At 50.4% G+C, this 24,506-nt stretch overlaps 1 protein-coding gene across 4 annotated transcripts in view; it reads right to left on the minus strand.

Moving 5' to 3' along the window:
- Window positions 1-6,223: 6,223 nt before the first annotated feature.
- The window catches only part of PKNOX2 (PBX/knotted 1 homeobox 2), a 252,099-nt gene continuing 233,816 nt past the window's right edge, over window positions 6,224-24,506 (minus strand). For all 4 annotated transcript variants that reach the window (XM_045080383.1, XM_045080382.1, XM_045080380.1 and 1 more), the window contains 3 exons: window positions 10,377-10,453; window positions 9,388-9,566; window positions 6,224-8,427 (listed from right to left, as the gene is read on the minus strand). In XM_045080383.1, coding sequence (XP_044936318.1) covers window positions 8,201-8,427; window positions 9,388-9,566; window positions 10,377-10,453 — 483 coding nt within the window. In that variant the 3' untranslated portion in view covers window positions 6,224-8,200. The remainder of the gene's footprint in view (window positions 8,428-9,387; window positions 9,567-10,376; window positions 10,454-24,506) is intronic.

Genomic DNA, 24,506 nt, shown 5'->3' on the forward strand with positions numbered 1-24,506 from the left:
CCCCTCCTCACTCTGCCTTCCACTCTGCAATCTGTCTGAGAACAGGAAAGTGCATCACACAACTGCAGAAGCCGGTCAGCGGGAGAGAGGGGGTCTGGGTGGAGGTCTGGGTTCTGGTCTGGACTATTTCCACCACATCCTCTCTCCTCCCCTCCTCCTCCAACAGAGTCACTTCGGTGTTCTCCCTGGGGAGGGTTGGTTCCTGACTTCACATAGCGGTCTCTACCACACATCCAAGCCGCCAGTGACAGGGCAGTTGGCCTTGCTGTTGCCTACTTTATCCCAGTTGGTGGATGGTCAACAGCAGCCTCTTCTCTAGGATGAGCTCTGGGGGCCCCTTCTGAAGCACAGCTCCTAGCAGGGTGTGCAGAGCTCCGGTCCCTAACCCCACTCCTTCCCCAGAGGCAGCAGCTTCAAGTGAGGAGCTGCTGGGCTATGGTGTATGCGCTCTGCTTGGGGGGAAGTGGGCTAAGGTTTGCATCCCACATCTTTGAATGATGTGCATGTGGGGTCCTTAGAGGAGAGGAGCGAAGGCAGGTGCATGGGTGCTGGCACCTCTGAGATTTCAGGGAGAGGGGAGCATCTGCCTTCGACCCTGAAGTCCAGCCCTGCTCACGCTGGGGCTTAGGAGACAAATTACTTCATAGGAGGAGCATGGGTTTTGGCATTGGGTTCAAATCCTAGCTCTACTGCATATTAGCTTCCTAATTTTTAAAAAAGATTTATGTATTTGAAAGAGAGCAGAAGCGAGAGCTGGGGGAAGGACAGATAGGGAGAGAAGCGGATTCCGTGCTGAGCATCTAGCCCAATGTGGGGCTCCATCCCCCCAGCTAGAGATCGTGACTGGAGGCGAAACCCAGAGTCAGACACTCAACTGACTGCACCATCCCGTGTCCCTGTGTTACTAAATCCTTTCCGAGCAAATAATTTCGCTGAGCCCCTGTTTCCTCCTTTTAAAGATGGGAATAGTAATACCGGTATTCTAAATACAGTGTCTTGCATATATGCTAAATACTCAATAAATCATACTTTTTACTAGTAAACTTCGAGGAACAGAGAGAAAGGGCTTGGCGCTGTGGCCTTTCCATTGCTGGGGACCTGATCATGTTTCCTTCCAATCCAGTAGGCACAGAAGACCTGAAAACAAAACAAGACTAGGGAAGGGGTGGGCTGTTCCTCTCAAATCAGCCTTTCCCCCCATCCTCGATCCTCACATAAATCCTGCTTTCTGGCCGCCCAAGGAGCACTGGCACCTGCTGATTCCATAGCCTGTGGCCTCCAGGCTCTCCTGGACAGGCAGACAAAGCAAACAGGCAGGAACTCAATCATTTTCTGATCTCTCAGCAGGTTCATTCAAGGGGAGTGGTGCAGGAGGGAGGCTGAAAAGTCCAATGTATTTCTGCATTTAGCGAAGGGATTCTATTTTCACTGCTAAGGAGACAGGTAGAGCGACAGAAGAGGAAACACACAGACTGCCCCAGACACAGAAGCCTCACATGCCTTGTGATTGAGCCAGACGGGTGGGAACGTGAGGACTAGTTCAAGGGGTTCAGGAAAGGCATTGCAGGTCTCCTAAAATGCTGCTTCCACATGTTCACTAAGCCTCGAAAATGACATTTAAACAGTCTGGAGGGGTTCTGCTTCTTTGGGCTGTCTCCAGAAGGCAGATCTGGGATCCTGGTGAAGGTGGAGGGACTGAGTGGCTCTGGGTAAAATGTAGCCTTTCTGCCTGGGAGGCATGGGACTCCTGAAGGCTGGGGGTGGGCGGTAAAGGCAGGTGACAACATACGGTGTGCTGTACACGGGCTTTCCATACGGGGTGTGGTTGTGCTTCCTGACCCTCTCTAGGAAACGATTTTGTTGCCTCTCGGCTTGGATCACTGCTCTGGACAAACAGCCCTGGGAGGGGCAATGCTCAGAGCATCATGCATTTTCTGCTCAGGACACCTGATCCCTCAGACCCATTTCTGAACTCAGGCCTGGGTGAGGCAGGGGTTCAGAATGGCTGGCTCCTGTTCACAATGCAGCCAGCTCGGTCCCAGCCCGGGAGACTCTGGTTTAGCAGAGAACAGAACCTGCGCCTGCAGCCCCAGATGGCTGCCCAGCAATCCTGGGTGCTCCGGGCCCAGAGCTCCCTGTGGGGCTGTACAGGAGGCAAATATGCCTCCAACACGAGAGGCAAGTTAATCCATCTCCTTCCAAATCGTGACCCCACATGGATACACAGTGAGACCCCATCAGGAGGGCAGCAAGATGGGTGAAGTCCGCTGGCTGCTGGAAGCCTGGATGGTGATGTCAGTCTCAGCTTCTCCAGCAGGGATGGGGGCTGCCCGGAGAGCAGAGCAGTCCCTCCGGGAGAAGCTGGGGACCCACGTCATCATCCTCAGGACTAGTTCCACGGACCATCAACTGAGAGGAGCTTAGCGACCATCTCCTCTAACCCTTCAATGTGCAAGCAAGGAAGTTAACTTAGATGGTGCATGTGTGTCTGAGGGGGAGCTGTTAGCAGAGTCTTGACCAAATCCTGGAGAACCCAGGGCTTTTCCTCACCCTGAAGAGGAGTATGGGAGGCCTGCGGTGGGCGGAGCCAGCCTTAAATGAGTTCCCTGTAATGAAAATTTTGCAATACTATGGGGAAAACCACCACCCTGGAATTCACAAAATAACAGGTGGATGTGAGATATGCACACCTGACGTGAGTTCTCTGAATAATGCTTGGGTGTAATAAGATGAAAAAAAAAATCTGAAAATGAAAAGGTATAATGAGATATACACAACTGAAGGGAATTGTCTTAAATGGCTGATTGTAATGAGATGTACATAAATTGTAAGGCTTGTAATGAAATGAAAAAAAAAATTCTTGCCTGATAATACTGGGTGTAATGTCTACACCTGAAATAAGTCGTCTCACTGTGCTGAGTGTAATGAGATGCACATAATTTTAAAGAGTGTAATGAGATGAAAAATAAATCAAACACTTGTCTTAAAATGAAAGATGTACAAAGATGCACACCTGAAGGGCATTGTCCTAAATGGGTTCGCTTTAATGAGATGCATTTAATTTGCAAGGGGGCTAAATGAGATTGGCCCGGAGAGAGGCTGAGAAAAATAAAACTATAAGATATGTACACTTGAAAGCAGTATAATAAAATTTGCCTCATCTGTGGGATGGAAATAAAGACGGCAGAGTGGAAAGGCACAGAACATGGTGCGATTCATCAGTATTCTCTCTGCCAGTCCTCCACCATCCCTTTCCTGTGATGCTTTGCAAAGTTGAACTGTCCTCTGTCCCTTGTATGGTATCAGGTACCTAGTAGGCACCTGCGAATCCCACTGGCTGAAGAATGGGGTTATAGTCTATATAGTGAAAGGAAGTTAAAGGGAGCAGCTATAAACAAGTAACTTCTAAAAGGCAACATAAAACTACTTTTTCTTTCTTTCTTTCTTCCTTTTTTTTTTTTTTTTTTTTTTTTTTTTTTAAGAGGAGAAGGCAGGCTATGGCGAGAAGGAAGAGGCAGAGGGAGGAAGAGAGAATCTTAAGCAGGTTCCACGCCCAGCATGGAGCCTGTCACAGGGCTGGATCTCACGACCCTGATATCATGACCTGAGCCAAAGTGGAGAGTTTGCTGCTCAGTTAACCAACTGAGCCACCCAGGGGCCCCCAAAACTACTTTCTGAGAGCAATGTTTCCCAAAGTCTTTAGGCATCTTGCCTTGGATTCTGGGAAAAAGTTGGTTAGGGGACTGAATCTGCATGTCTAACACGAAACCCTGGTAGGTTTTATGCCTCAGGGTTAGTGTTTGCCTGCAGAGGCTGGGTAGGCAGGTAACATGTCTGATGCGGGACACAGGCACACTCGGCAATGAGTTGTAGGAGTATCTTCCCTTCCACAGATAGGTTCTCTTGGATTTTTTTCCCCCCCGAAGGCAGAACCTCTTGGGCTGTTTTGTCTTCTCTTGCTTGATGGAGCAGGGGGTAGAGAGAAATAGTTTCTTTCTTAAAAGCAAGAATGTAGATATTGGAAATAAAGTTAAAAAAAAGAAGGAAAAAATAAAAGGGAGTGGAGAGCATAACTAACTCACACACCAACCAAGCAGTGACAACCTGATAATACCATGGCAAGAGGGATTCAGTGTCTTTGTTGGGGAGACCTCATGCATAGGCAATGTTGTGATAGCCTGGAGAGCAAGTCCAAAGGGGGAAGCAATGATTTGCTCCTGCCCTGCTGTGGCTGTGCAGTAATATAGGTCCCGAGTTGCAATTCTGTAGCTTTTAAATGTTGGTACAAAAAGTTTAGAAACAATATTGGTCCAAACATGCCTGGGAACTGAATTTGATTGAACACCACACTGGACCCGAGAATCTTGTTTGCAACTCTGAACGATCAAGTTTGAGCTCACTGTCCCAGGATGAGGTCATATTTTAACCACTAGGGGGATGTTACCAGCACACACTCTCAGTGTTCTACTAGGATGTGTCAACTCTCTGAAGACAAGAACTTTGTCTTTGCTGATCACAGTTGCAGCCTCTGTATTGGAAGTTGCCCGAGACAGTGTCGGTGCTCAGCAAATACACTTCAGATGAATGAGTGAGTGTGACCAAGCCATTGCCCTCATCTGGCCGTGTTCTAGGCAGCAGAGGGGTCTCTTGGTCAAGGCAGTGTAGCTCTGGCCTTTGGCTCCCAGGAGCAGGAATCTTCCAACCTGAAAGGTCTGCTGTGCTGGGATAGGGGTTGGTGCCAGAAGTCGTCTGGTGCGGTTTCCAGGATCCGGACACCAGCACTCAGCCTCATCCTGCATTGTCCCTTTTCTGTTACTTCCTTGGGGATTGTGGCATTGTGACACATCTTCTCCCTGGGTTGGATAGGGCTTGGTCATGCGGAGAGAGAGAGGTGGCTGCCTCTTTTATAACACCACCGGCCACATCTCAAATGATTTGGGAAACCCCTTTTCCATTGGTTGCATGGTTGAAAAGCTGGCAGAACGACTGAGGAAGGGGTGGAGGAGGCTGGGGCAGGCTACTGTGTAATTTCGTAGAATAGTGTTACATACAGTGTGTTCTGTGGAATACCAGTAAAATTGGAATAGATATTACTTGGAAAAAAAATAAATAAATCTGGAGAACAGGATAAACAAACAGGTTTCTTCCTGCAGGACTCCTCAGAGCCTTTATTATGCTAATGTGCCTTATGAAACTCCACCAGCAAAATAGAATATGTAGTTCATCCTAGATTAATTTGGCCATGGTTTGGTTTTTTTTTTCTTTTTTTAATGGCGTGTCTTTTTAACAGCGTCTTCCTTGGAAAACACTTCTTTGAAAGCCTGCTGGCTTCCCGGCTCTGGGAAGTGGAGCTCTACTGTATCACAGGTCTTGAGACTTTCTCCCTGCCTAGAGGCAGGGTCTCTGTTTGCAGTCTCTCCGAGTAGGACAGGAGGTTTGGGCTCTGTGACAACGGTGACCTAGGGATCAGGCATCAGGGCTGTGTGGGGGCCCATTTTGCCCATGTGACAACTCCCTTCCCAGCCTTCAACCTGGCTGGAGGATGTCCACATGTTAAGTGCAGACTCCCCAGGCTTCGTGAATGTGAGCAAGGAACACCCCCTCCTGCTCCCAAACCGATGTCCTGGACAATTCTGGGCTGAAATTAACGAGAAAGGTTGTACCTAAATTTCCACTTGCCCCCTCAAGGAATACAGCGCTGAGCCCTGGGGTTCGGAGGGCAGGCTTGTCTCTGGACACAGCTCTAGATTAAAAGCGGCAGTCAGGACTTCCTCTCCTTCCTGATTCCTGGGCCCTGGATGGACATAGGAGGGCTGGGGGAGGGGCGACGGTGCCACCAACTTTGAGGATGAAAACCCTTGGAGCCTAGGATGCAGCCCTGAGAAGCAAAGGCCTCTGAGGGAGGTAGAGTATGGTGCCGCAGGGGACCAGATTTTGAGCGCGCCACTGCAATGGGGGAGAATTGCCAGGAGAGGGCAGTGCAGAGTGTCCTCCGGGCTCCTCTCCCTAATCTGTCTTTGAGCCAGACACGTATGCAGTGTGTGTGCCAAACATGGCTGTCTTCCTGCCCAGACAGGTAAACTGAGGTCACTCAGAGAGCCTTCTATAATGTTGCCTTCCATGGGTAGTCCGTTCAACAAGAGGTAGGCTGAGGCCTCCAAATTTTCTCCGGTCCAAGGTCCCACTAACCACTAACCACGGAAAAAAGAACTGAGCACCAGAATGATGGTAGGTAATAAGATTTACTGAAAACTTCTCGGCCACATTCAGTACTGGTTTGGTGGATACATCAGAAGGAGGTTGCATAACATTAGGCAGGTGGAGGGGCTGGGAAGAGGATGTGTGGACATGTGTGCAGGTGTGCCTGTGCTGGGTGGGTTGCCGTTCGAAGTGGTAGGAGAAAGAGTGTATGTGTGTGTGTGTGTGTCAGAGAGAGAGAGAGAAAGAGAGAAATAGAACAAGAAAAATGAACCAGAAAAGGAAATGTATTTTATCCCACTGCACATTGCAAAAGTCTCACGCCAAAAAAGCTAGACTTTCCTCTACTTATGGCATCAAAAGGGAGTAAAAAATGATTGGATCACCCAGATTATAAATAAGGTTATTTGTTTCTCAAAAATCCCTATTAAAACATTAAATATCAGCTCTTTTGGGGGAGAAATACATTCATTTCAGGGAGACCTCAGGAGAGCGACCATCCTTTTGCTCCACCCCAACCAGGTGGGGGAGGGGAAGCCCCAGAAGGCCCTGAGGGTCCCCTCAGCTTGAGCCAGGTGGCCACTCGCATCCTGCCACTGAAGGAGATGGCCAATGCACGATTTACAAATGAAACTGCAAGTCCATTAAATTAAATCCAATGGAAAACACACGTGTGAGCAGTCCTGTCATTCACAGCCAAGGGATGGGGGGGTGCCAATCATGGGGGCCTGGAAGTTGGGGTGGGAGGGTGGGAGTCAGGGCAGGTGGTGGCAAGCCTCCTCCTTGAGGGAGCCCCAGTTCCTCCAGTGCTGTGTGTTGTGGTGGTGGTCGGGGGGGAGATCATCGAGGGGTGTGGGGGTGGGGCACCACTTGGCTCTGGGGCACCATTTCTCTGGCTCCTTGCCCACACTTTGGATACTGATGGGAAGAGGGATATAGCACCTTCTCCAACCCCTGGCTTCCCACTGGACTGGATGCTTCTTTCCAATGTTTCTTCTGCCTTCTCTGAAGGATAAAATGAAAAGAGAATGGGGGCTGCTCTGCCAGCCCAGGAGCAGGGGGACAGCCATGGGGGGCTGAGGGCTGGGACATCTGAGGAGCTCCATTTGAGGGCTGGAACATCTGGGATAAGACACCATTGTCCTGTTGCTACAGGAGCTGAGTTCTGTGACCACCTAGGGATGGCTGTGGTCCCCAAAGTCACCTTGATATGGCTCCTAGCTCAGGTTCTGCCATCTCCTTGGGTCCTGGAACTGACCCAGGGGAAGGGATTCCTCTGAACGCCCTACAATCCGAGCCTTGCCAGCTTACCATTCCTTTCCAGGAAAGAGAGAGAGAGAGAGAGAAGGTGGCTGTGGGGGCTCCTGCCCTCTCTTCCAAGTCCATGGTTTGCCCGTGCCTGAGACAGGTCCTTGGAGGAATGAGCAAGAGCCCTCGGGGGCCTGGGTCCCACTCCAATCTGCAAGATGTGACGCCTCAGGGCCTTTCCCTCTGCTACAGCCACTGGTGATGAGTCTGGGCTCTTGCCCTTGAATGTCTTTCGAGGAGCTGAGAACCTCATGGGGGTGGAACCCAGAGCCCCTTGACTCTCCCTTTCCTCCTCTGTCCCTGGCGAGGCTCACTCTCAACAGCCCCGCTCCGCCTCACAGCGCAGGGCTTGTAAACATCTCAAGTCCTTCAGTTTGGGCAGGGGCATGGGTGCCATCTGTCCTCAGGGATTCGTGAGTCCAGCTGTCACTCCTGCCTTTCCGTGTAGGCTGCGTGGCCGGCCCCGCAAACGGAGTCCTCTGCAGGTCTAGGGAAGTGGGGCGGGGGCGCTCACGGAAGCCTGGGAGTTGGGAAGGAGCGGGGGTCTCCTCAGCATTTCTTCGAGCTACTGATTTGGGGAAGCTAGGGCCCAACTTCCTTGGTGCTGCCTGCCCGTGCCCCCCTCCCCCCCACCCTGGAGCCCTCCTGACGACACTCCTGTCCTGCTTGGTGACCAGTGCCATCTGGGCTGCAACTATTCCAGGGAGTCACTGTGTTCCAAGCCCAGGTCGCTGACATTTGTCGTCTGAAGCTCATCTGCCTCCTCCTCCAGCTCCTCTTCCTCCTCCTCTTCCATCTCCTCCTCGTCCTCCTCTTCTGTCCCATCCAACGAGTCGTCATGTGCGGCCATCATGGCCTGCTGCATGGCCATGGTGGCATTGTCTGAGGACAGGGACTGCAGGTTGTCCAAGCTGATGGAACCTACGCGAGAGAAGAAGGCAAGGGTCAGGCTCGGGAACCTCGGTGTTGGGTAGAGTGGCGGGGACTGGTTCACGGAGTGGTCGACAGTTCCCAGGTGTGAAGTCGCCCAATCCACACGTTTGGCAGCCCCTCCTGGCCCCTTCCCAAGAAGTGGTGCTCCGGCACCCCCCGCAGCGTCTGTGGACGTTACATACTTGGACTTTCCAACAATTCTGTATGGTGGGAGTTACCGTCCCCATTCTAAAGAGGAAGAAACTGAGTCTCAGATGGTTAAGGCATCAGCTCAAGGTGACAGGCATGATGGAGTTGGGATTCTCCCCTTGGTCCGTGTAGCTCAGAATCTGTTACAGCGGACACGGCAACTGCCCAGGACGGAGAACCCGAATGCAGCTGCAGAGATGCACGCAGAGGTATGTACGTGCACACGCACACCTCCACTTCCCACACACAGCTGTCTTCACGTGCCAAGCTATAAAATGTCTGGCTCAGTGAATTATTCATTGTGCACCAGGCGACCGGCAATTAGGAAAGTGTATGTGGAGGGTGTGATGGAGAAGCTGGGAAAACAAAGCTCTTCCTGGCCTCCGTTCACAAGCCAGCTGCCTGCTTCGGTATTTATAGATGGCCCTGGCTCTGGGGGAGCTGGGCAGACGCTCACGGGTGCGCCGGAACTTCAGGCGGGTGTGGGAGGGAGGAGGGGGCTCTGCTGAGCAGTCACTGACTCAGATGACCACGGACTCCCACTCGTCTTTGTGAGGTCGCTTTTTGGTTGTGAAAATATATGCAAAAACATCCCCTTCTTTCAGGCCCGTGCACATCCTTGGAAGGAGAACACGAGTATGACCGAGCTGCCACTGCCACACAGGCAGGTGGCTGCGCAGCCCTGGCGTCTTCATGGAGCCCATCCAGGAGGTCCGCCCACCAGCGCCAGGCCACAGTTCCCCCGCCCCCAGTTCTTACCGTCCGGGTTCGTCCCTGGGGCGCCGCCCTGCTGTTGCAGCACACCCGCAGCAATGGAGTTGGGCCAGAATCTTTGGGTGGGCCGGTGCTGCGACTTGATCTTCTTGGCTTTAGGGGCAGGGTCTGGGTTGCTGGCATCAAGCATGGGCTGCAGGATGCGCCTCCGGGCGTTGATGAACCTGCCCAGGGGTAAAGGTAGGGACCTAGTTAGTACCCCCTGGGGCTGTGGGGTGTGTGTGCACATGTGCAGGGAGTGAGAGCTGCTTCCAGACTCTCAGCAGCTGATCCACTGTACAGAACAGACTGGGGGCTTGTCTAGGGTGTGAAAGCCCAGCTGGGAGAAGAGCCCTGGGCACTGCAGGGCTCATGGAATCTCCTGGAGCTTGGTTACCACACAGCAGGGGAGGGATGCATGGGGAGGGTCAGAAATCTCTACTCAGGACTCATCAGGCTTGGAACAGAGGAAGTAGGGGTCCCCTAAGAAGCACTGAACTCTGACTTCACTCCAGGGCCCAGGGCTCAGATCAGGGGCCCCAAATCTTGGGTCTACCCTCACCTAACCAGACCTTGCTCTCTGAGATTTCTGGGACAGCTCAGCCAGACACAAAAGGGGAAAACATGCCTGTGAAGTCAGAAGACGCAACTCTCCCTCCTCCTTCCCACCCAGGCTTTGCAGAACACTGTAGTTCTTCAGTTCACGGAGGTGGTGGGTAGACTAGATGACCACCGGGCGCTCCTCCAGACCTTGGCTGTCTGCAGGTGGGGCCAGGCTTTCCACTCAGCCAGAAGCTTCCAGGGATGTTCCTGACACAATCTCCCAGCAGAGGGCGCTAAGAAGCTGCAGATGAAGCTCTAGGAGGTTGGGTTGATTCTAGCTTTCTGCTTCTGGCCCAAAGGGGAAGACTGCTGTGGTAGAGCAGCTGGGCTAGGCTATCTCTTTCCCCTGCTGGCCCTCGGAGCTGAGAGCCTTTGCGCGGGTGAGAACTCACCAGTTATTTACTTGCAAGAGGGTGAGGTTTGTCTGGGCTGCAATCTGCCTCTTCTCATCCTCCGTGGGGTAGGGATGCTGAAATGAGAGGTGAAGGGCTAATGCAGGGTGGGCACATGGTGGCCTGGTCCCCCCAGAGACCATGTCTACATCACAGGTGCTATCCTGACCCAGGCAGCCCAGAGGTTTAGGGCCTAAATCGGGGAAAGTACAATGTTTGTTTCCCAAAAGTAATGAAACTAAGGCCTGGGGGAGGCCGCCCCATGTCTGTGGCTCCACAGTCAGGAACACTGCCCCCTCTCCTCAAGATGGGGGACAACATGGGTTTCCCAAGAGTCAGTAGAGCTCAATATTGATAGCTTCCAACGCACTTTCACATCCTGACTTTGTCCTCACAGCCAACCCCCAGCAGGCAGGTCAAGCATCGTTAGTATTAGGTTGACAATGGCCCGCAAAGCCTACAGGACTATCAGAAGGTGGTACATGGGGGTATCTGAACCAATTAAATTTAAATTGACTGAAATTTACTGAATATCTACCCTGTGCCCAGATTTATGCTGGCATCCCAGGAGACTGAAGATGAATATAATGGTAACTACTAGTTGTAGAAAGGTTATCATGCACTTAATTTCATTTAACAAAGCAGAGACTGAAGATGAATATAATGGTAACTACTAGTTGTAGAAAGGTTATCATGTACTTAATTTCATTTAACAAAGCACATTGCTCACATTTGAGAAGGTAGGCAGGTTAAGTATTGTTATTCCCACTTTACAGCTGAAGAAACCGAGTAACTTCTCTGGTGTTCCCCTAGGGGCTAGCTCCAGCTTGGAACTCAGTTCTTGTCGTTTGTAAGACTGAGTCCTTGTCTTTGTGGGGGTGAGGAAGGGGTGTCCCAGGGCACTTCAGTCCCTGCACTGATGACAGCCTTGTCTCCCGCTCTTAGACTGTGCTTCATGAGGGCAGAGACCATGTCTTATTAATTCGTCTTATTAATGTATCCCCAGTGCCTTCCACATGCAAATGACATGCAAATGACTCCTGAGTGAAAGAAAGCAGAAACAAAGCAAAGGTTGGGTAGTTTGGGTAATGGGCTCTAGAGAAGGTTAGAAGGAGAAATGGGTTGGCCAGAGTGTGGGGAAGGTTGCACAGGTCACATTAAGAATGGGAAAGTTTTGGGTGGTGGTGGAATAGGGGTCCGTTTGGGTCCCACTCGGTGGTGAGCTGCACGGTAACTGGGTCTCTGCATCTTTATGTCTTCTCCAGGTCCCTGTACCCACACCTCCCACCCAGCAGGCATGTGGTGAAGAAGTGATGAGGGTCAGATTGGGTGGGAGCCTTGCCCTGAAGCGAGGGGAGGTCTGTGGACTCCTAGGGCAGAGGGCCAAGCCGTCCAGCCTCCTCTACCTCTAGCCAGGGATATTCCTCGGGACTGAGGTGGCATTAGAAAGAGCTGCTTGGGCTTTCCAAAGTCCCAGAGACTGGGACTCAGATTCTGGCTCGGTCACGTCATGCTGTGAGGTCTCAGGCATGTCCCTTAGGCCTACATCATAAAGTCGCCCTAGTGATGAAATGAAACTGTACTCATAACGTGCTCACGAGGAGATGGCTCTTCATGCTATTATTATGGGATGATGTGGGCAAGGTGCTTCAGGCTAAGGAACGAGCATGAGAGCGACAGCCTTGGAAGTGCTCTCATTATCAGTGACAAAGGCAAGCAACCTCTACAGCTGGCTCCAGCACCCCCTGACCGAAGCCGTTAGGATCATGTGTTGTTCTAATTCACACCTCTGACCCTGACCACCACGCCAGGGCAGCTGGGCCTTGTGATTCATACATTAAGATTCTAACAAGCAGGAAAACACATCAATGTCAGGGGAGCCAATTTCTTCCTAACTGGAAAGAACAGAGGGAGGCTGGGAGGCAGGATCGCAGGCCCCAAGGGGCAGAGGAGCAGGGGCTATCCACTTCTGACACCTTCTGGGGAAGGGGTGGGGCCCCAGCCCTGTTTTTTGGCTCCATGGAGTTCCAATTTTCCTAATGTGAGGAGCCAGGCAGCCCCCGTCTATGGCCACTTGGTCCGTGAACACAGCAAAAATATGGCAACCATCTGGCCTTCCCGGGCTACACTGGGCCCTTTTGTGCCTTCTTGTCCTCGCATCTGTCATTCCCTCCGTTGCAATGCTCTTTCCCCCACTTTTCCACTGTGTGTGTCTGTGAGCTTCTGGGAAGACCTGCCACAGATCAAATCCTCTGTGAGCCATTTCCCAAGTTCTGGGGCAGAGTCCATCACGGCTGTGTTTGAATAACGGCATTCAGCCTGCTATATGATAAGAGGTCTCCCTACAAGACTGGGGAGTTGCTCTCAGGTGGGAACCCGGTCTTAGCAGACATGGGGTCTCCAGTGTCCAGCCCAGGCAGAGTAGATGGTCGGTGTATTGGGTATGGACCACGCGAGGGAAACCGACACAGGCAGGAGACGGCCACCTTATTTCTTGAGCAGAATGCATGGCTCATCAGCTGACGGGGAGGGGAAGCTAGCTGCCTCCTGGCTGCTGGAAGGTGGAAGATCTTCCACCTCCTGGCAGGTGGAAGATTCGTGGCTGTGACAGCTCACAGCTTAGGGAGAAGGCTGCAGACAAAGGGGAAGAAACCCCCTTTAATGGGCAGTGTGTCTGTTCCCTTGGGTGGTAGAAAAGGGTGGGCTGACTGGTCAGGCAGGACTTCCTGAACGAGGTGGTACTTCAGCTGGCCTTTGAAGAATGGCCAAGTGTCCCAGCAAAGGTGGGGATGGGCCTTCCAGGCAGGAGTCTTGTGCCAAGACTTACACTGAAGCCAGCCAGACCACGTCTCTTCCACTCTTAAAGACCTCCAGGGAAGGAGATCCTTCAGCCTCTCCCACAGAGGAATCATGTGTGCTCTAAGGAGGCTCCTGGTACAGCTCTCCCTTCTGAGTGGAGGGTATAAATTCAGAGGTTAATGTGCCCCCACTGGATGGAGAGTGTGGGAGGTGGGGTCGGGGAAGGCAGCTGGCTGTCCTCTTATGGAGAGAGTTATAAGCCTCTTCTCCTCCCACTGTCCAAACGCCACCACCCATCCTGCCTGCAACGGGCACCTTAGGAGGCACGTGGTGGAGGCCGTGGGGGTGAGTGGCAGCTCTGGCCCGGCTCTGGGGACAGGTGTGTTAGCCAGAACATTTCTGGCACCACATCTGAGTGCTCCTAGGAGCAGTCGAGCTTGTACACGCCTCAGACCAGATGATTCCTGAGGACAGAGTCAAAATAGTCCTGGCCCCTGGACAGACCTTGATTTGGTCAGTGCTCCTTTTAGCACAATTGGAAAGGCTCAGGGCCAAGGACGGGAGGAGGAATCAAGTGAGATCACGGTAAGCCATCAAGCCATAGTAGCCACTCTCTGGCCACTATTTGGAAGAGCTGCTCTGGAGTCAGGAGGGAAGCAGGCAGCCACTCTCTGGAAGCAGATAATCCTTCCAGAACAAGAGATATAGAATGAACCAGAAAATGACAGATCCTTCTCAGGGCGGGCTTAGAGCCTTATATAACTATGCAGAGCTGCCTGGTGGTCAAGTACACAGCCTCAGGAGAGGTCAAGTCCTGCACACACACACCCCTACCATTCACCAGCTCTGGGAGCTTGGCGATTTGTTGTCCTACGTCTCCTATCCTTAGTTTCCTCGGCCTTGAAAGGGAAATAGCAGAACAGCACATACCTCTTGGGCTCGGGGGCTGATCTAACGAGATAATGCAGGTAAAGTGTGTGTGTGCTTCACGAACTCCCTCTGGACAATGTAGCAAAGCCTCCCAGACACCACAGAGCCAACTGTGCAGTCTCTAGAGAAGGGAACTGCAGTGTTTACACAGAGGGGGTGTTTCGTGGTGGCCCAGCGGCCATCAGGAAGTTCCTCCGAAATCTGACCTAAACTCTTTCTGACACCTTGCTTTGTGGCCTCCTAGCTTAGGTCTCCCCTGCCCTAAACTGAAGCTGAAGACATCTTTCAGATGAAGGGGGAGTTCCACCTGGGGAACTGGCTCTGGGAGAAATGTGACCAGGGCTGGTTCCTGGGTCCCCTGCTCCTTCCTTCACCCTGAGCCCACCCGAGACTATCCTTCCTCCTCCTGGTGCAGGCAGGTGACCATGAGGCTGGCCAGTCATGGAGGGATGGGGCACAGGGGAAGCGGAAGCCGGCTTTCCTTCCCTGGGCTCCCATTGCACCGGCGTCAATGACAGCCCTCTTCCCTTCTCACTCCTGACCAACTGCGGACACGCACCCTGCAGCAGCCCCAACTCTGTGGGCCTGGCCTTGCTCTGGGAAGGTCAGACACCAACCCGATGGAGGCAGCTGGCATGGTGAGGATCCTGAAACAACCACATTTTATCACATCTGAGATGCCATCGATGGCAGGTGCACCCTGATTTCACAGGTGGTAAATGGGGAAAAAACGAGCCTTTTAGAGCAGAGGGAAACCCAGTAAACACCACAAGAACTCTTCTTTCTTATTATCATGCACCTCGTGCAGACCTTCCATTCTTTTATTGCTCCTTTTTACTCCTCTCCCCTTTACAATTGTACCTGCACAGAAAGATCCAAAGAAAATATATAGTTTTATCTATTAATCACAAGTGGGACCACCATTCAGGTCAAAAAATAAGATACTACCAACACCCAAAGCCCCCTTCATGCCCCTTCTCAATCATTACCCTCAAAGATATCCTCCCCGAAAATAACCTGTTTTTTATGGTAATTTCTTTCTTTCTTTTCTCTGTAGTTTTCCTATCTATGTTACATCCTTAAACAATATAGTTTACTTTTCCCTGGTATTTGGACCCTATATAAATGGAATCCATTAGCACACAGGATTTCACTCTGAAGTATAGGTGTGAGACTAATCTACATTTATTTGGTGTTTCTGGACCTATTCATTTTTCATTGCTCATAGTTTTCCATTGTAAAAAATTAACCGCCTTCCTATTTTCCACCGTCCTACAATCTCGGAACTATTCTCCCTCCCTCTGTTTTCTATTTCAATCCATCCTTCATGCTGTAGCAAACAAGACTGGTCCTTCTTAACCTGCCCCCAGTGCCTCGTGCCCACTGGGACACCTTTCTTATGAGTTGGAGCACTTATCCCATAGGGTTCCATATGCTACATGGATGATTTGTTTAGCTGTCACCCCAACCAGACATGCTGCATGTTTCTGAGGAAAAGGACCCCCGCCTTTCTTTCCACCCCCACCTCATCAGTGCCAAAGAAAATGCCTGGTAAGTGTTCAGTATGTATTCAAGGAATGGATGATCATAGGAACCTAAGTGGGTAACTGGTGGTTGTCACCATTCACTGTGGGCCTTTGTGAGTGAAGATGAGTGGGACAGGATGGGGAGCATCAGTGAATCAACTCCCTGGGATCAGGCTGCCCTACTTGCCCTACTTGCTAAAAGGGACTTTCCTGCAAGTGTCTATTCCATGAATGTTTGTTGGGAGAAGACTGGGGTACTTAGGGTCTATGGAGGCACACTGGGCAGCTTTCTAGAGGAGTCTTCAGTGCAGCACAGTAAGAAGGGGGGAAGAACATGAACTCCAGGGCCAGGCTGTCAGGCTTTGAATACTGGTCTCTCACCCTCTCAAGACCTTGAGCTTGTTACTAGGGTTCATCTTCTGTAAAATGGGGAAAATAATTCCACCTACCCTGAGATGGTAATACGATTTCAATGAGTTAATATCTGAAAGGTTCTTAGAACAGTGCCTGGCACTCAGTGTTTGTTCAATAAATCGATACATAACAAATAAAATAAATCTGCTGCATGACACACGTGGCTCCCTCTCTGTGAAAGCCACAGGTTGTTTTTCTGACAGATGGCGAGAGTCCTCAGCAGCTCCTTCTGAGCATGGAGAGATGTGCGGATGGAAATTATTCTTTCAAATGGTTTTATTTCCTGGATTCTGGGACTACTCCAGCTCTGTGTGCATACAATGGGGTGTTTTCCCCTAGTCTGGGTCTTAGGCTTCTTGGGGGGATGCTAGAAATTGTAAATCTCTGCTAGCCATTTTTCAGGTAGAATATTTGAGAGTTGCAGACCCCCATGGAGTGTCCTGGGGCTCAGGGCAAGCTAATGGCCTCCCACACCCCCTGTCTTCTCAGACCAGCTCCATCCAGCCTTGCAACTGACCAGCCAATTGTCAACAAGGCCCTATCTTTGATGGAGACCACCAACCTCCCTCCTTCCCTGGGACTCCCTGGTGCTCAAGCAGTCAGTGTGGCCCACACCCTGGGACTACACTTCCAGCACTCTCCATCTGTCCTGGGGAGTTGAGGGCAGCTTCCGGGGTCTGTTCTCTCTTTGTCCCTGCAGTGAAGGGTGGGCGGGAGAAAACAGTTTCACGTCACAGGCAGGAATCCAAGATCTCCCGTTTCCCTGGCACAGAAGGGAGAATGCAGCCAAGCCATGGTTAGCCTGACTTCCAGGACCTGGTGTACCTTCCACCGAAGCTCTACAGGTACAGATGCCTGAGCAGCAGGGGAGAGACAACAGTCGTGGCATGACACAGAGCTACACAGTTCCCCAGGCTCCAGAGGGGAGAAGAAGGGTAGAGGAGTATTTCACGCTCATGACCTTAGGAGGAGGGGTCTGTCTCTTTGGTCGGCAACCATCACCGGCCAGACAAGGCCATTGATAGTCAATCAGGAAAGAATTCTCACCCATCCAACTCGTCCTTCTCTTCCTACTCCATCCTAAATCCTAGACTCCCTGCCAGACCTGGCCCAGATCCCAGCTCCTCCATTAAACCCTAAGTTTGTGCATCAGCATCCTGTGCAAGGCTTCTTTAAGGCAAGACCTCACTCATGCCCAGAGCCCTGGAAGTCCCCAAGGCCAGCTCCTGCACTGGGCTGGTGTCCTTGATACCAGCGCTTTCACTGATACCCCCAAACCAGTTACAGGTGTGCAGAGACAGTGCCAGGGTGGCTCAGTGGGAGTCTGCCAGCTGGTCCCCAGCTTCAAGTGGTATGGTTGGTTTCTATCACTTTCTGGGTGTGCCGTCCTGAAGACGGGGGGAAGCGTGGCTCTGCGGGACCAGTGTTACCGCATGGCAGCCCTTTTGCTGATCGTTGGAAAAGTCTTTCTATTGGACTCAAATCTTCTCCTTACTCAACCAGCCAGAGAGCCTAGACTGCCCTTCACACAGAAGTCGACAGCACTGTCTCTTACTTCATAACAAGAGTTCCAACCACTTACTGGATGCCTACAGTTTCTGGCTAACTTTGATTTTTTTTTTTTTTTAAGATTTTATTTGTTTATCTGACACAGAGAGAGAGAGATCACAAGCAGGCAGAGAGGCAGGCAGAGAGAGAGGAGGAAGCAGGCTCCTTGCTGACACGGGCCTCGATCCCAGGACCCCGAGGCCATGACCCAAGCTGAAGGCAGAGGCTTAACCCACTGAGCCACCCAGGTGCCCTTGGCTAACTTTGAATACTTATCAATATTCACAGAGTACTCTGTCAAAATACCTCACTGAATTTTCCAGGCACCTATGAAACAAGCATCATTATTCACGTTTTACACATGAGAAACCAAGCCCAGAAGGGTTAAGAAACTGGCTCCACTCACTCCAGTGAGTGGCAGAGCCAAGACTCACACCCCCTGTATCTTCAACCACGTCCGTTCCACCTCTGGGCTAGACCATCTGTCAGGCACTGCGCTTTTTAACGTATTATTGACCATCTTTGCCATAGGTGGATATGATTATCTTTATTTTATGAAGAGGAAATTAACATCAGAGATGCCAGTTGACTGGCTCAAGGTCATACAGCAAGTAAAAAAAATGGAGCTGGGATCAGTCTCAGGTCTGTCTGCCTCCAAAACCCTGTTCCTTATACTATACCATATTGGCCCTAGAGAAACAAATCTTTTCTACGGACCGAACATCCCCAGTCCCCTTAACCATTCATCATATGACCTGTTTCCCATTAAAAGTCATTTGAACAGACATTTCCCTACTCTGACTGCTCTTCTCTGGACATGACTTCTCAAAGCACCTTTTGAAATGCGATGTTCAGTCCCAGACACGCTAGTCTGGATGTGTCTGACAAGCACAGGTAGGCAAACTTCTCTCACCTGTACTACTTCCTCCATTCTTGGACCCCTTGAGTGTGTATGCCCCTGCTAATACTTGATTACAGCATGGGTTGACCACTCCTGGTTTAGATGTGTAATTTATTTCCCCAATTAAATTATCAGTCCCTCGAGTGCTGGAATCATGTCTTATACCCACGACTTAGGTGTCAGTGGACAGATACAGTATTTGGGACTTAGATCCCATTTTCCCATAGAAACAAGTTATTTCTTTAATAGTTAGCCTTCCAGGCTAGCCCCCAAAGGCTGATTTAGTTAAAGATCTATGTTTTGGTGGAAAGGAGCTTTTAAGACTCAGGGATAAAGAGCCAATCTCACTCTAATTTCAGGGGGTGGTCTAGATTTGAGGAAATTCTGAGGTGGGGGAGCACAGGCTTCATCCTCTTGTCTTTTCCTGGGCCCTACTGCCACTTCTCAGCACCTCTTCTCAGAGCCCCAGGGCCGTCATCATGTGACCCTGCAGTCAGCTTTCTGAATTTGAGGCCTCTGGCTGCTAGGACTTTAGGGTCAAATGTCTTAAAACTATATTCGTGATGATACAGATAAAACTTTCATCAGAGTCTTAAAGGTCAGGGGCCTTGAAGAGGGGAAGAACAATTGCTAGAAACCTTTCCCCTGGTGCCCCATTCTGGTTTGCCTCTTCAAAATACTGTGTTAAAAAATATTCTAATCTTCATTTGCTACTGCTAACAAGCGCTGGCACTCTTCCCATGAAGCTGATCTTAGCTGAGTGGGAGTAAAAAAGTAAGCTTTGGAACTAATTCATACTAAGCTGTGAATGAAAGATGGCATCTCGGCCTTTCCATTGGCGTCTGTTTTTGACAGGGATTGGATACTTTGAAGTCGATCTCTGATGAGTGGAATTTCAGATCGTGTAACAAAGTTGAAGGAAAAAGTAGCAGGCAAGATATTCTGGAACAAAAATGGTCTAAGTCTCTCTGAGCTATTTTTTTGCTTTTCAAGTTTTCTTACTTTTCGCCACAGATTCCCTAGAAGTGTCAAGATTTCTCTCAGCTTTTCCTGAGACCGGGTGGATTAGGGGGACTCCCGGAGTGAGACGGGAGGCATTTGCAACAGCAGCTGTGTTTGGATCAGGACAACGTACTTTCTCGCTCATCTCATTCAATCTTCACAACAGTGCTGTGGACTGGATATCGTGATTCCCATTTTAGAGCAGAGGAGACGGAGATCTGATGAGACCCAGCAACGTGCCCTGGTCCCCTGGCTAGGTAAGAAGGCGTGCAACGCTCAAATCCAGGGCCTGCCTCCCTGTACCATGCCCCTTCCACAGAGCACACACTGTAAGAGACATCACCATTTCTAAGCCAGCTGGAGATGGATCCCATAAGCGCATCTCTGACAGGGATCGATGTGTATGTCTTTGGGGCTTAGGAGAATGCTAGGCACAGGGAAGGTGGCAAGCAGGACGCACAGAGAGTGTTTGTTGAGTCACTGAAGATTTACACCAAGGCACAGAGGCAACCAGCTAGATTTCATGTCCACACACCCTCCCTGGCTGGGAGCCCACGGGCAGGACACACGCTGTACCCGGGTGTGTGGCAGCCTGTGTCCCCCAGTGGGGGACATGTGAGGCTCCAGTGCCGTGGGTGAGAAGAGCTGGAAATCTGACAAAGATGCGCTCAGATCTGGACAGGCTCAGATCAGGTGGAGTGCAGGAATGTTCATAGCAGTGTTACTCAGAAGCCGAAAAGTAGAAAACAACCCAAACGTGCCCCAGCTAATGAGTGGATGAACCAAGGGTGGTATGTCCATGCAGTGGGATCCTGTTCTGCCACGAAGCAGAAGTAAGCACCGATGTATGTTACGACACGATGAATCTTGGGAGCCTGATGTAGAGTGAGAGAAACCATTCACAGAGGACCACATATAATAAAATTCCATTCCTGTGAAAGATCTGAAATTGGCAAATCTGATGAGACCCGAAGTGGATTATTGGTTTCTAAGGGCAGGGCAGTGATAGCTAATGGGTAACAGAATTTCTTCAATTGATGAAAATATTCTGAAATTCAATACTGGGGATGGCTGCACAACGCTAAACATACAGAAAACCTTCTGACTTGAGTTACAAAGGGTGAATGGAGGTATGTGAATTCTAGTTCAATTAAAAAAAAGTCAAGAGATGGGGCACCTGGGTGGCTCAGTGGGTTAAAGCCTCTACCTTCGGCTCAGGTCGTGATCCCGGGGTCCTGGGATCGAGCCCTGCTTTGGGCTCTCTGCTCAGCAGGGAGCCTGCTTCCTTTTCTCTCAGTGCCTGTCTCTCTGCCTATCTCTGTCTGTGAAATAAATAAATAAAATCTTAAAAAAAAAAAAAAGTCAAAAGAGGGAAGGCCCCTGGTGCATTTTGGGCACTTGGCTTCTGTGACAGCTGCAGAGCTCATATGAGGGCCCTGGAAGCAGGCCCTCAGCTGCACGTGGCCGGGTGGGAAAGCAGCCGCCCCTCACACACAGGGTGGGGAGGCAGCGAGCAGGGTCCAATGGTGACGCTGGCTGGATGCCACTCCAGGATTGCGGATGTGAGCGTTGGAGAAGGGAGAGGGAACGAAGGGATGGTGAGGCTGCCTCAGTGAATCTGAAAACTAGGGTGGCAGGTAGCTCTCCTGCTCCCCTCCCAGGACAGGGCTCTGTGTCTCCACGGACAATGTCCACTGACAGCATCCACTGAGAGCCAGGGGTCCCCTTTGCTTCGCCTAGACTTTATGTGGGAGCCGAGAGATGCTCTGATTTCTTGGGTCAATGCAGAGGGACTATAGCCTCGTGGGTGAGGAACTAGAGTCTCGAGGAGCCACAGACTTGGGTTCGAATCCCATGAGATGTTGGGAAACATGTTCCCTTCTTTGAGTCTAGTTTTGTTACTGGTAAAACGAGGATAGCAGGGCCCTGGGTGACTCAGTCTGTTAAGCGTCTGTCTTTGGCTCAGGTTATGATCCCAGAGTCCTGGGATCGAGTCCCACCCACACCGGGCTCCCTGCTCAGCGGGGAATCTGCTTCTCCCTCTACCCTTCCCCCTTGCTTGCGATCTCTCTCTCTCTCTCTCTCTCTCTCAAATAAACAAATGTACCAGCCCCTGTGCTGGCTGGGTGGATTACATGAGGTGAGGCCCGAAGATGCGCAGCGCGAATTGGGCTGCCACGGTGACTGATGAAGGCATGGCTCCTTCGGTGTATGGCTGGGCCTGCTGGGGCTTGGTTTCCTCTTTGGGATCTCCCCACATGCAGAGAATATTCTGTAATGTTGCTCCTGTGCTTTGGTGACAGCAGCACAGAGAACAGCCCACTTCTGGGTAGAAATGAGCAGAATAACTGGGCCAGGGTGAGGGGCACTGGGGTCTGGAGCAGAGGGGCTGGGGGTAGAAGCTGGGCAGGAAGAGCAGCCCTCTCCCTCCATCCTCTGTGGACAGGACCCTCTGCTGGAGTTCCCCCCCAGCCTGCCTTTGCTGTGGAGTGATTGCTTCCAGCAGGAGATTGGCCTCTTTCAGCCAAAAGACAACAGCAAGAAAGTATCATGGGATTCTTCAGGGACCCCATAGCAAGCAGCTAATGGATGAAACCTTCCTAACCTCGCGCTGTAGCCTAACAACAAAAAGGCTCTGGGGTTTAAGTCCCATCTCAGGAGCATTCTGTCATCAGAATCCATGTCTGTAGCTGCTAATGCCACGCAGCAGTGGAAATGACAAGAAGCCTCAGACACAGGACGAAAGGAATCAAAGAATACTAACTGGTCCCTGAGGGAAAGAAGACAACAGGAACAACTAGTATTCACTACAAAAGTTTGAATGAACAATCTCTACCAGCTGAGACTGTAGATTTACAATGCTTTGTTTCTTCTGCAAACCATGGAAACTGCCATGCACATCGTCCCAGACGCTCGAGATAGACAGGCAAACGTGCAGAATGGTCCTTACACCATTTATCTGCTTATCAGGAAGTCAGCAGTGTTTGATTCCAGGCTGGTTTATACCAGTTACATGTGTTAGTGTAATGATATAATTTAACTATTCTGTAAACCAATAAAACATAAGCGTTGGGGATAAAAATATATGTTTATAAAAATAAAAAATTATATTAAAGTACAAAAAAAAAAACATAAGCGCCACAAGAAAGTTATTCTTGCTAAGAAAACTAAGTGGGATGCTTTGGAAAGATTTGAGATTCTGACTTCCTTAAAAATTATCAACTAGGACAAATGTAAGCGGCTGGAATACATAACAAAAATCTAGAAAGATCCCACAGCCAGATTACTTCCCAGACTTGAAATTTTTTATCCTATGTTAAATAAAGATGGAATTTATAGATGTTCTATTATAGGAGAGGTTTGTGCAAGTAAAAGGACAACCTCTCGTCAGAAAAAGATCTTGGCCCTATATCAAGACATTAGCGAATCAATATATATGTGTACCTTCTAAATTAAAATAAAATCTATCTTTATAAGGGCTTTTTCTTTCTTCAACCAACTTTTCCAACTGGCCAATCAACACGTGAGTTCTCCCCAGTGCACTGGATTGGATAGGAGACCATCCACTGGATAGTGAAATCTGTCCTTTTTCAAACATTTTCTACCCTTTCTCCCTAAAACTGAACAGCTACTTTATGGCCATATGGTGTTACTGCAAAGTTAGAGTTCTCAAGAGCTGTAGTCTCAGAGTTGTTCCTCAAAGACACAGTGAAAGCAAGGTAGGAGAGGGGGACCTCGCGTAATCAAATATGTTACCAAATATGTTTGGGGAAAGCTTCCCACTATGCCCCCTCTTGCGAATTCACGATGCCCCTGGTACACTGAGAATCAAGAACTGAGCTGAACTTTGTATAACTCAGATTTTCCCAAGCTCTTTCACCCCATCTTGACAGCAACACCTATAACATCCTATAAAGGTACACACTTTGGGAATCAAATCTTTAGGGCCCCCATAAGAGGTATAATGTATGACCCCTATTCTTGAGCAATTTACAGCTGAGTCAGAGCTATGAGACAGGTACGTTTGACACAGACATATATACGCAGATCAGGTAAGCAACAGTATCCATCAGTATGTTTTTAGAATGAAATGATGGTAAAAATCAGTAGGTGTTACAGATCAGAACAACAGGTAGGGCATCCACCTCTAATCTCCACAAGCTGTGTGCCTGATTCTCAAAAACTTGCTCTTAGTCCATGGTTCTAGACAGTTCAAAGAGGGTTCGCATTTCTTACACGTGCCTGTGTACCAGGCTTTGCTCTTCATACATTTTCTCTCATTTAATTTTTACAAGCGTGGGAAACGGGTATTATCTTTTTTCAAAAAAATCGACTCAGAGAGACTGCGCAGCTGGTGGCGGGGCCTCAATTTGTAACCCTGTCCATCTGGCTCTGAAGCCTAGCTTCTTTTGGCTGTGCCCTTGTTAACCCAGTCTTCAGAGCCTCTCCTGAGCTGGGGCCTGGGGGCCTGTGCGCCCACTGGGATCTGGGTAGCCAGACTGATCCACGGCCCAAGTTGGGCCTGCAGAGGATAGCTGTGCCAGGCTGTGTCCCTAGAGCCTCGACTTCTCCACAGACCCTTCCTTCCCCAGTCCACAAGTTCTGAGTTGTGACTTTTTTTTAAAGGCCTGGGGGTCACTCCCTTGTCCTCTCCTGATGGCCGCTGTGAGGAAGGCATTAAGTGGGGGAAGACTTTGCCAATGTTAAGTGCTTTATTAATAGTATCCACACTGAGTGTACTCTGAGCTGGAGAGGGTCCAGGCCTGGGAGGGTGTGAGCAGAAAGTCTTACTCATGCTTTTCAGCAAGCCCTCGCCATGGTTCCTGGTCCCTTTTGTAGAGCTGATCTGGATCCTTCCTTCTCTGCTTTGTGCTCAGTGACTCCCCCTGCCCCTCTTCTCCACCTCTACCTTCCTCTGCCATCCCTGGTCCAGGGGACAGTGGCCATGAGTGGAAAGAAATGACCCTAAGCTACCGAGGGGCGCTCAGCCGGAAGGGGGCAAGAGGGGAG

The sequence above is a fragment of the Mustela putorius genome, unplaced genomic scaffold (genome assembly GCF_011764305.1).
Source record: "Mustela putorius furo isolate JIRA1106 unplaced genomic scaffold, ASM1176430v1.1 tig00000460_pilon_pilon_pilon, whole genome shotgun sequence".
Taxonomy (NCBI): domain Eukaryota; kingdom Metazoa; phylum Chordata; class Mammalia; order Carnivora; family Mustelidae; genus Mustela; species Mustela putorius.